This window comes from Brassica oleracea, chromosome C6 (assembly GCF_000695525.1).
Source record: "Brassica oleracea var. oleracea cultivar TO1000 chromosome C6, BOL, whole genome shotgun sequence".
In the NCBI taxonomy this organism is placed as follows: Eukaryota; Viridiplantae; Streptophyta; class Magnoliopsida; order Brassicales; family Brassicaceae; genus Brassica; species Brassica oleracea.
Genome location: NC_027753.1, coordinates 6,835,902 through 6,847,589, shown reverse-complemented (window position 1 = coordinate 6,847,589; position 11,688 = coordinate 6,835,902). Strand labels below are relative to the sequence as shown.

The window sequence follows — 11,688 nt, the reverse complement described above, 5'->3', positions numbered from 1 at the left end:
TGAGACAGATTCTTTGTGTGCTTTGCTCAGTTGTAATAATAAAAGACACACATAGAGAAGAGAAATGATGCACAATTTAAAACCAAACTGAAAGACATAGTTTATATAGAGAAGGCAGAGTTTAACATCCGTGAATCAACCTATTGTACACATAGTACATCAACAGCAAAAGACAAGTCCTACACATAGTACATCCTATTTTACATCCGTGATTAAAAACTGACATAAAGTCCTACATCCTTGACCCTCACCTGCAACCTTTAGACCCGTGACCTGCAACACCCTGCCCAACCAACCCGTGACCTGCAAAACAAAATAGAACACAATGAGTAAAGCAAAACAAGATATTACAGTGCTACAATAAAGAAACTCAAAGACAAAGAATCAAAGCAAAACAACCTATTACACTAACCAAATCAAAGCATTTCAGAGATAACTCCAAACCCCTCTATCGATTTGAAATATCACGGGAGCAAACCCTAAATGAAACGAGCATGCCGATTTACATCAATTAATCGAAACCCAGATATCGATTTACATCTCAAACTCGAAAACCCCAAAATTGATTTGAAATATGAGAAAACGATTTCGAGCAAAATCTACCAAATTAAACCGTCAATCTACTCGATACTCACCTCAAGTCGTGGAAAAGACAGTCCGTCGTCGATTAGAACGATAACACCTCAGAGACTCGGCGTCGCTCGTAAAATCGCCTCTCACACACAAACCCTAGCTTTTTTTTCGAGAAGAGAAATTGAGGAGAGACATGGGGAAACCCTTCTTTCCTCCCCCTCTACGCGGTATCTTTCATCAATTAAACAACTGACGCATGGCTAAAACCACTTGATACCGGATCAAGCGTAAGGCCCGGTTCGTCGAAACAGACCCATTTTTAATTTCTTGTTTTTAATCACCCGGGCCTTAGAACTAGAGCCCATGAACCTCGCTAAATACCCCAATGCGCGTGGTCTTAGCTCATTTACATATAATATCTGATCAGCATCGAGTGTCTCACCAGAGCTTCACCACATAAACTCTGAAAGACATCTCATTTAGATCTTCCTCCTCTCCTCCCAAAATGTTCAGATGTATGCTTGTTCGATCCTCTTCCTCGGCGAAGCAGTCGCTTATGCGCCGTAACTTGTCTTCCGGATCAGTCCCGGAGCGTAAAGTCGCCATCTTGGGAGCGGCCGGTGGAATCGGTCAGCCTCTTGCTCTTCTCATGAAACTCAACCCGCTCGTCTCGAGTCTCTCACTCTACGATATCGCAAACACGCCTGGAGTTGCCGCTGATGTTGGCCACATCAACACCAGATCCGAGGTAATATATATATTCTACCATCCATCCCAATTACTAGATTTGGAGTCTCTGATATTCATCATCGTAGCTTAGATTCAATAAAGTCGTTTACTTTGGATGTTTGAATTCTTGATGGTTTGTAGGTAGTTGGATACATGGGAGATGATAACTTGGCGAAAGCTCTTGAAGGAGCTGACCTTGTTATCATTCCAGCTGGTGTTCCCAGGAAGCCTGGTATGACCCGTGATGATCTTTTCAACATCAATGCTGGCATTGTCAAGAACCTTTGCTCTGCCATCGCCAAGTTCTGCCCTCATGTAAGCTGATTTGTTAGGTTTAGAACTGTCTCCTTTTAATCAGATGGCTGACCTTTGGAGTTAATTCTTTTTGTGCTGAATCAACAGGCACTTGTTAATATGATCAGCAACCCAGTGAACTCGACTGTTCCAATTGCAGCAGAGATCTTCAAGAAGGCTGGTATGTACGATGAGAAGAAGCTGTTTGGTGTTACCACTCTTGACGTTGTTAGGGCCAAGACTTTCTATGCTGGAAAAGCTAATGTCCCTGTTGCAGGTTTGTCTTTTTTTTTCTTTCTTTCCCTCCTTTGTAATCATATGGGTTCAAGGATGTTTTCTTTACAAAGCCTGCCTGAGTCTTTGAATGCTTCTTGTCTCTGCAGAAGTGAACGTTCCTGTGATTGGTGGTCATGCTGGGGTTACTATTCTTCCACTCTTCTCCCAGGTTACCTCTCAGTTCCTCTCTATGTTTGGTTGAATGTCTTATTTGTTACTTGTTCTTTGAAGTCACTCTGTTTGTAAACAATGTAGGCCACTCCTCAAGCCAACTTGTCAGGTGACGTACTCACAGCCCTCACCAAGCGTACTCAAGATGGAGGTACAGAAGTTGTGGAGGCTAAAGCAGGAAAAGGTTCAGCTACATTGTCTATGGCGTAAGTGTTATACCGCACTGGCCTTTTCATAATTGTTCGCACTTTTTTTGTTCTCAACTTGTGTAATATTACAGCTATGCTGGAGCACTCTTTGCTGATGCATGCTTGAAGGGACTCAACGGAGTTCCTGATGTTGTAGAATGCTCATACGTGCAATCCACAATCACTGAGCTTCCTTTCTTTGCCTCAAAGGTAATCCTCTAAACTTAGAGCATCAATCAAACACACAATGTGCTCGTGACTCCGTTGATGAATGTGATGGTTTGGTTATGTGGTTCAGGTGAGGTTGGGGAAGAACGGTGTGGAGGAGGTTCTTGATTTGGGGCCACTCTCAGACTTTGAGAAGGAAGGGTTGGAAGCACTGAAGCCAGAACTCAAGTCTTCTATCGAGAAGGGAGTTAAGTTTGCCAACCAATGAGTAAACCGATTTGACTCGGTTTATTCTCCAATTTTCCGGTTGTAATTGCCTTTTGTCCCTTCATTGGGCTGCATCAATAAATCCATGTGTTAAGGCTGTTTGGTTCATTACCAAAGTAACATGTCAGTTTATGTTAGGCTTCTTTCTACTTCCATTTTGGAAGAACGATACCTTTCTTCATAAACAGATCACAATTGTGTTTGATTATTCTTAATGCTGCATCTGTGTTACCTTCTTTCTGGTTTTGCAGTTCTATTATGTCTGCATTATGGTTTCCTACGGCTACAAAAGAAATTGGTAAAACAAAAACTACTTGTTCAACGTTTCCTTGGTTCCAAATTTCTAATCATGTCATTTTTTTTAATGGATCTTTGATATCATTCAAAATCAAGAAGCAAGTTCCGTTTCACATTCTTCTGTAGACACCACACACCGGTCTGAACTCAAATGTTCAAAAAAAGAGAAGTATCAAGACAAACAATTCGAACGGAAACGACACTCTCAGATCTATCTTAAACTTTAGCACTAGACATACTTTGATGGCATCTTAACTAAAGCATTTAACATACCAACTAACACTTGACGTCTTACATACACAAGAATCCATAGTAGATCCAGCTTTGGGACATGTCCCGCTAAATGGTGATTACTCATCTAACTGTGGTTGTAACTGCCACCTTCCCTGTAGGTATCTGAAACAATATTATACCAGGTGACTAGTTTGCACCATGTGCAGGCATAAAAATATTTAAAATATGAAAAAGTTAATAGTGTTTTAGTTTTAGAAGTTGCATATTTTATATTATCACAAAGTGAAATCATGTTGTATATTTTAGGTTACATATTATGTTTATGCTTTTATATTTTTGTTAAAAATAGTAACATATTATAAGAAAATATGATCTAAAACGTGTCTTCTAATATACAGTGGAACCTCTATAAATTAATACTCGATAAATTAATAATCTATAAATTAATAAATTTCACGGGTACCAATTTGGGCCGGTTCAAAATTTGACACAAATCGATAAAATAATAAAATAATATTTTTTAGAAAATTCTATGTAAATATATGGTCCCATTAAAATTATAAATTAATAATTTATATGTATACATATTTATATAAGTAAGAACCTATTATTATATTATTTGTTTTATATTCATAATGGAATTATTTTTATATTTTCTTAACACTTAATATATTTTTGAGGATATTTAGTAATATTATATCTAAAACCACATTTAAGTTCTATGCAATATATATTATATACATAAAATAATATAATAAAATTAATATAAATGTCAAATTTCAAAAAATAAAAATTAATGTCTATAAACTAAAATCAAATATTTTCTTATTTTATAATAAATATATCTTAAAATAAAAAATCTAAATAAAGAAACTTTTGTAAATTAATAAAATTTCAAAGTCCCAACATTATTAATTTATAGAGGTTCTACTATGTACTTCAAGAAAGATATTCGTCCTATTGGAGATCCCACCAAAGTTGAATGTGATATATATAGTCTTTAATAAATTAAAACTTCCACTAAAATCTGGAAAAACAGATAAAAAGGATGTTTGTTTCATTAACTGAATTGTTCCACCCCTAAGCAAGTGAGAGAACATATCCGGGGTGTGTGATTTTCTTAGTAAGCAATGACGTTACTGATTAGTAAGTAGTAATCTTATTAAATGCATCAGATTGTTTTGTGATAATATGTTGCAGTCAAAAAATAAAATAGAAACAAATGATATAAAAACTAAAGGATTGAGAGAATAATAATTCAGGCAAATAGGCAAAGACAGTAGCAGCGTGCAACAAGTTAAGGGCACTATGTGATGAGTCTGAGAGGACAGGAGCGGAACATTCAATGTTCCCCCAAACCTCCCACCACCCCTCGTCTCCCTGGCATCTCTTCATGGAGATCTCCGCATACCATAGCTCCAAAAGACCTTGTTGAGGCCGCCGGGCTTCCCAGAAGATGGCAATCGAGAAGGAGCAGATTTTGATGATGTGATGCTGCTGCAGCTCTTTTTACTTCCTTCCAAAGAATCTCATCTGGCCAACGCCACAATATTCTCCCACCGATACCACGGCACATTATTACCTCAAACAAAAACTATTCGTTTCTATTTTCTGGATTAGGCTCTACTATTCCGTTTGTCATAAACATAGGGTTAGTACTCGGAGTGAAGTAAAAGATTTGACCATCCTCATCCACCCCATAAATAATCTGGCCATTTATCACCACTCTTTGTTGGATGTTGAGGGGCATCTTGGGGGTAAACAAGAACAAAAACTCCCAAGTTCTGGTTTCCAGATCAAATACTTCTACCCAGTTTGAGGAATCAGCTACATCCCAGCACCCTCCAAACACGTATATCTTCTTCTTGTCTTTCAAGCTTGCGGATGCTCAGCTTCGAGCCAACTTCATGGCGGTGATTCGGTACCCTATGTGCTTGATAGCATAAAAAAACGTGACTTCCGATGTGGGCATGCCTGCCGTTCATGAGTCCACCGATACAGTAAATCCCCCAATCCGTAACATGATCCGGCTAGTGGAGCTGGATACAAGCTCGAGTCAGTGCCGGTTCTTACCCATGTTATGGACATTTGCCATGGGTCCATAATTTTGTGTTGTTTTAAAAATCTATTCAATCTGTTAAATTAGCATAATTAAGTGAACCTAATTTACTTATTAAAAACAAAATAATAAGAAATCTGTACTTTCACTATTAGTTTTGAGATATTTTTTTCTATTTGTTCCGGGTTTTAGAGATTAAGTTAAAAAAAAATGCATTGAAAAAAATATAGAAAATATTTATAAAAGGGTCCAAATTTCGTATTTCACCTAGAGCTATTATATTGGTTAATACGGCACTGGCTCGAGTGGACCGGTTTGAAACGACGTTGCATGGGGTGGAGGACGAACCACCGTGGGCTTGGTCTGGATGCATGTGAATAAATACATACAAATATGGGTCTTGGTCTGGATGCATGTGCATAAATACGTAGGCGTACGTTACCCATCCGATATCTCATGGCCCTGATATTATTGGACTCTGCCACAAACTGGTATTTCCAGGAGACCATGGCTAAGTCCACCAGCAGAACCGGGCCTGAATAGAAGCCAATGAAACATGTGCTTCAGGGCCGGAGACAATATATATTTGTTGTGCCCAAAAATACCAGAAATCTCATGTAGCTCTACTGGTATAAGCGGCCGATACTGCACTTATATACCATGGTGTTTGTACCTTCATTGATGCATAATTTAGTTTTTTTTGCGAATTTTAAAATTTAAAGGGCCAAAAAATAATTTTGGCTTGTGGGCCAATAATTATCAGGCACGGCCCTGGCCACCAGGTCCAGTCTCGACACCTGAGCCAGGCAATCCAAAGCCACATCATCTGGCAGCGACAATAGACACACTCCTCCTCCCTCTCATTCTTCGATTCCAATTCACTACTACCTACTACATCCCCGAATCGCACCTTCCTTCATTGATTTTTTTTCTGTGTAATAATAGTAGTCTATATCTTCAATTATTTATATACGAGTCCTCATTTATCTTCATCAGAAATAGTTGTATATTTCTAAAATACAGCATATTTCCTATATTTTATGTGAAAAGTTTATTTTGAGAGTTATTAATGATAAACTTTACAAAGAAAATTAAAATTTCTATACCCAAGATAAATGTAAAATATTGATTTCTCTTTTCCAAAACTAACATTAAAATTATTAGATACTCCTTCTGTTCCTAAAAGATCAATGTTTTAGAAAAAAAAATTATTTCAAAAAGATACATCCCCTATATATTATTTGAGAAGCATTACAACTTTTTTTTGTAGCCACATGTCATCACTATAATGATTCTTAGAATCATTAGAGAAATATGTTGGTCCATCTAATTATATAATAAGCTTTTTATTAAACTAACAATAAATTCATCATTAATGTACTTTATTATTTCCTTAAATAAAATTTACGGAATTGCCTAATGTGACTAAAATATATATATTAATGATTTTGAATAATAAATATTTAATAAAAAAATAGTGTATCTTCTATCATATTTGTTTAATTTTAAACTATAAAATAAATTAAACAGCTACAATAACTAAATAATAAAATTTTAGATTTTTATGTATATCTTATATTTTGAATTTTTACAAACAGCTATAAATTATTAAAATTGTTAAAAGTCTCACATTCACATTTTATGATCCATGGTTTAAAATTTTTGTTATGACAAAATACAAATGATTACACAAATTATATAAGTAAAAAGTCTAATTTAATTAATTATTAAGATTAATATATATATCGCTTTAAATTAAACTATACACCATTTAAAATACAATATTTTAGTTTCAAAATTTACTTTGAACAACTTTTTTGATAAAAGTTTTGAACGATCATTGACAACTTATTTTTTTTTAAATTATAAATTACTAAAACTTTAATCCCACAATGAAAATTTTGTTATCAGTAATTTAAATTTTTTTCTATAATAGACATTAATATGAAAAATAAACTAAAATATATTATCTATGTTAGTATCATTTAAATTTAATAACATATCCTATCAAATATAAAAAAAAATATTTTTTGGTTTAATAAAATTGATTTATATGTTCACACCAATTTAATTATATATTTAATATTTACTAATTTTTAATTATTTAATATATATTTATTATTTCATAATATGTAAAAATATTTAATACATAAAATAATATATATATATAATGTTGATCCCACGCAAGGCGCAGATCTTAACCTAGTTTTTCATATTTTCAATGCATAAATTAAATGTAAACTGTAAACTTCAAAAAACATAATTGTATTTATTAAAATTTTATTGGTGAAAACTTGTGGAAAATAGTTGATTACGTAAAATAATGTATTGTTAACTAAAATTTGATATATTTTCTTAATAAGTATGAAAATCTTAAAATATGGATCTATAAAAATTCATTAAAAACATATCTTCCACAAAACTTAATTATTATATTATCATTGTAAATAATCCACATATAAAATTTTAGCTTTTTTAACGTATATTTTCGTTAGTTCCTTCTTACAAAATTTGAGACCGTTACATGTTAATCCTTACGTAAACCAAAATAACATCTCCGTAATTTTATTAAAACATATATAAAATAAGAAATCTAACTTGTGATTGCGTCATGGTCTATAAAGTAAACAGTGTCCTCGTTTTCTTGTGGTGCAGTTTATGAGTTATTTTTGGATTCACCAAGATTTCATTATTTCAAATTCGATATTTTTTTAAAAAGGAAACAAAATATTGTCAAGTTATATTATATTTAAAAAGAAAAAAAATAGTAGTTACAGAAAAAATAATTTAAAAAAATCTATTTAAGATCGTCAGCAAAACACTAAACCCTAAATCCTAATTCCTAAACCCTAAACCCTAAACCCTTGGGTAAACCCTAAACCCTTGGATAAATCTTAAACCCTTGGATAAATCCTAAACCCTTGGATAAACTCTAAACCCTTGGGTAAACCCTAAACCCTTGGATAAACCGTAAACTATAAATAAAAACACTAAACCCTAAACCCTTGAGTGTTTTGGTGTTTAATGATTTTGATTTAGAGTTTAAGATTTATCCTAGAGTTTAGGGTTTACCCAAAGATTTGTGGTTTATCCAAAGGTTTAGGGTTTACCCAAAGGTTTAGGGTTTATGATTTAGGGTTTAGGGATTAGGATTTAGGGTTTAATGTTTTGTTGACGACGTTAAAATATTTTTTTTGTAATTACTAGTATTTTTTATTTATTTATTTTTATCTTTTAGTTTTAAAAAAATAATATAATTTGACAATATTTTGTTTTCTTTTTTAAAAGATATCGAATATAAAATAACATAATTCTATTGGTTGGTGAACCTCTACTCTAGAGGCTGAACCCAAGAATAAGTCGCAGTTTATTAGGGGGTTGTAAATCTGCTTAAAAGCGAGTTTCTTACTTTCATTCATCGAATTATCACCACCACAACCAATGATAATTTTCAAACAAATGAGAATTAATTTAGTCCATTTTAAAATGGTATTGACCTTATTTATTAGGTTTATCTTTTTTATCACAATACTATAAATATAAAGCTTTTACCAATAATTAAAAAAAAAAGCAAAATTATATATAGTTTAGACAGCCGTACGTCCGAAGGATTTTTCATGCCTATGTTGTCTAAGTTCCTGAATTGTGTCTGCAGAAGTTAACGTTCCTGTAATTGGTGGTCATGCTGGGGTTACTATTATCCCACTCCTCTCTCAGGCTTACCTCTCTCTCACTTCCTCTCTATGTTTGGTTGAATGTCTAATTTATTACTACCCGTGGTTGTTCTTTGTTTGACTAAGTCACTCTGTTAGTAAACAATGTAGGCCACTCCTCAAGCTAATTTGTAAGGTGACGTACCCACCGCCCTCACCAAGCGTACTCAAGATGGAGGCACAGAAGTGGTGGAGGCTAAAGCAGGAAAAGGTTCAGCTACATTGTCGATGGTGTAAGTATTCTGTTTTGCTAGCATTTTCGTAATTGTTCTCACTTTTTCTTGATCTACTTTTGATTCTCAACTCCTGTAATCTGACAACCGTTGTCACAGCTATGCTGGAGCGCTATTCGCTGATGCATGCTTGAAGGGACTCAACGGAGTTCCAGATGTTGAAGAATGCTCGTACGTGCAATCCACAATCACTGAGCTTCCTTTCTTTGCCTCAAAGGTAATCCTTTAAACTTAGCATCAATCAAACACACAATGTTGGTTCCTACGGTCTCATGATAAATGTGATGGTTGGGTAATTATGATTCAGGTGAGGTTGGGGAAGAACGGTGTGGAGGACGTTCTTGATTTGGGACCACTCTCAGACTTTGAGAAGGAAGGGTTGGAAGCACTGAAGCCAAAGCTCAAGTCTTTCATTGAGAAGGGAGTTAAGTTTGCCAACCAATGAGTAAATCGACTTGAGTCTATTTGTCCAATTTACGGTTATAATCCATGTTTGAGGCTCTTTGTTTCATTTCCCAAAGCACAAAGATAAAACAGTAACATGTCAGTTAATTTATGTTGGGATTTTTATTTGCTTTTTGAATAAAACTCTAACCTCTTAGACTTTAGCATTAAACACACTTTGATGAGGGCGAGAAAGATGACCACAGCGACAGACCGTCGTCTATTTCATCTATATCTCACCATTGAAAAAGTTCCCGACAACAATACACACAAAGACAAAAGATTGTGAAGTAGAGATAATTGTTCATGAGCATGTGCTAAGAGCAGCTCCATTGGAAGCTCTAGCAACGGGTTTCAAAAAAATAAAGGCTTAACAATAAATGAAAAATAGAAAGAAAGAAGAGAACCGGTAATTAACTTGGCATTTTTAGGATTTGTTGGAACCCCTACGTGGCTACTTCTAATTGGACCGATTCTACTACTCTCTCTCCTTCTTCGGGGTTTCCGTCGAAACCCATATTTTCTTTTCTTTCTTCCTCTTTCCTCGATCTCTCCGTCTATGGCGATTCTCTGGCGATTCGGTCATCTTCTTCTTCTCATTTTGCAAGGATGAAAGCTCTCTTCGTCCTCTCGTTGCCCGTCTCGACGGATCTTCACCGAACCGTCTTCTTCTTCTTCTCACCGTTGAAGACGAAACCGTTGGATTCGATCATGGATTTGGATAGATCGAAAACCAAATCTCCGAAGGAACTCACAGCGATCTGGTACGATGTTTACTTCACCCCTCTGTCCTCTAAAGCGTCTTTGATGTCTTTCAGATTTGCTGATGGTTTTATTTTGGCAGTATAACTTGGGACGAGGGCATATTGGGATCATTATGAAAGCTTCCCACTTCATCGTTTGGTCATTCAACGAGCAGCCGAATGGTAATAACAATATCATCAGCTTTGTTTATTGTCCAAATGAATCTTTGACTTGTTTTTCTTCTTATGTTTGATGATATATCAATTGCAGCCATTACTTTGTTATTCCATTGTGGAGAGGAAATGGTTACATGCGTATTGTGTGCTCAAGGTTTGTTAATATTCTTTGATCTCATAGTTAAATTACAAACTAGTGATATTAGCATTGGTTACTGATATTAGCTTTAGTCGAGATGGTTATTAATATTAGCAATTGAAACTGAATTGAGTTGTGTAGTAATTTAGTGATATTCACTTTGGTCAAATGAGCTTTTAATGTTAATTTCGTTGTTTGTTGTGCAAAGATGGGTGATGTGCATTCATTACCGAAAACACTCTCTCTCAGAAACGGATGCAACATCAACAAAGCATTCATTACAGAGCACACTCTTCCATTTCACAGTTGGCAAGAGGTAACTAGACTTTAGTATTGCTTTAGTTAGTTGAATGTGTGTTTGATATTGATTAGGTATGGAATTAAATTGACATTAGTATTGCTTTTGTTAGTTACTTTGCGTTGATGTGATATGTATTTAATTGTATATGCTTTACTTTGGTGTAGTATTACGTGGTTGTTTTAGTTGTAGGTAAAGGTATTGATTGCCATTAACATAAATCTGAAACTTCAACAACTAAAAACTTCCATTAACACAAACTTTAAAAGCTTTAAAACTTTCCTTTAAATTGTGAACAAAACACGCCATTTCTCAATAGCTTTTTCCTTCTCTTTTGTTCTTTCATTCTCCTTTAGACAAGTTTATGGATCCATATAGTGGAAGACGAACGAGATAGGCACACTCTGTATGATCTATCAGTTTTCGAACAACCGGAATCAAGCCAAAGTTCACAAGTCGATCTCAACTTTACATCGGGGATGCCTTCAAATGTCGAGAATATTATGAGCATGCTGACCATTCGGAATGAAGTCCGAGATAACAAAATACATCAACGATTGAAAGCTGATTTGGTTGAGAATATATGGCAAAAATTTGGAACACATCAACATTTCAACTAATCGGTTTTTTCTCGTTCACGATTTGTATTTGTATTTATAATATGTTTTCATGTCATTTTTATTAA

At 34.7% G+C, this 11,688-nt stretch overlaps 2 protein-coding genes and 1 pseudogene across 2 annotated transcripts; 2 read left to right on the top strand and 1 right to left on the bottom strand.

The window, feature by feature from the left end:
• The first annotated feature begins 985 nt into the window (after nt 1-985).
• On the top strand, nt 986-2,903 carry LOC106296346 (malate dehydrogenase 1, mitochondrial-like). Its single transcript, XM_013732464.1, has 7 exons — nt 986-1,321; nt 1,444-1,617; nt 1,705-1,873; nt 1,980-2,041; nt 2,128-2,249; nt 2,324-2,441; nt 2,530-2,903. The coding sequence occupies exons 1-7, from the start codon at nt 1,079-1,081 to the stop codon at nt 2,665-2,667; spliced, it is 1,026 nt and encodes a 341-aa protein (XP_013587918.1). The 5' UTR covers nt 986-1,078; the 3' UTR covers nt 2,668-2,903.
• Nucleotides 2,904-3,044: 141 nt separating this feature from the next.
• LOC106297341 lies at nt 3,045-7,869 on the bottom strand (annotated as a pseudogene).
• A 1,011-nt stretch (nt 7,870-8,880) lies between these two features.
• LOC106299803 (malate dehydrogenase 1, mitochondrial-like) lies at nt 8,881-9,694 on the top strand. The gene is made up of 3 exons (XM_013735815.1): nt 8,881-9,202; nt 9,302-9,419; nt 9,510-9,694. The coding sequence occupies exons 1-3, from the start codon at nt 9,198-9,200 to the stop codon at nt 9,645-9,647; spliced, it is 261 nt and encodes an 86-aa protein (XP_013591269.1). The 5' UTR covers nt 8,881-9,197; the 3' UTR covers nt 9,648-9,694.
• Nucleotides 9,695-11,688: the final 1,994 nt, after the last annotated feature.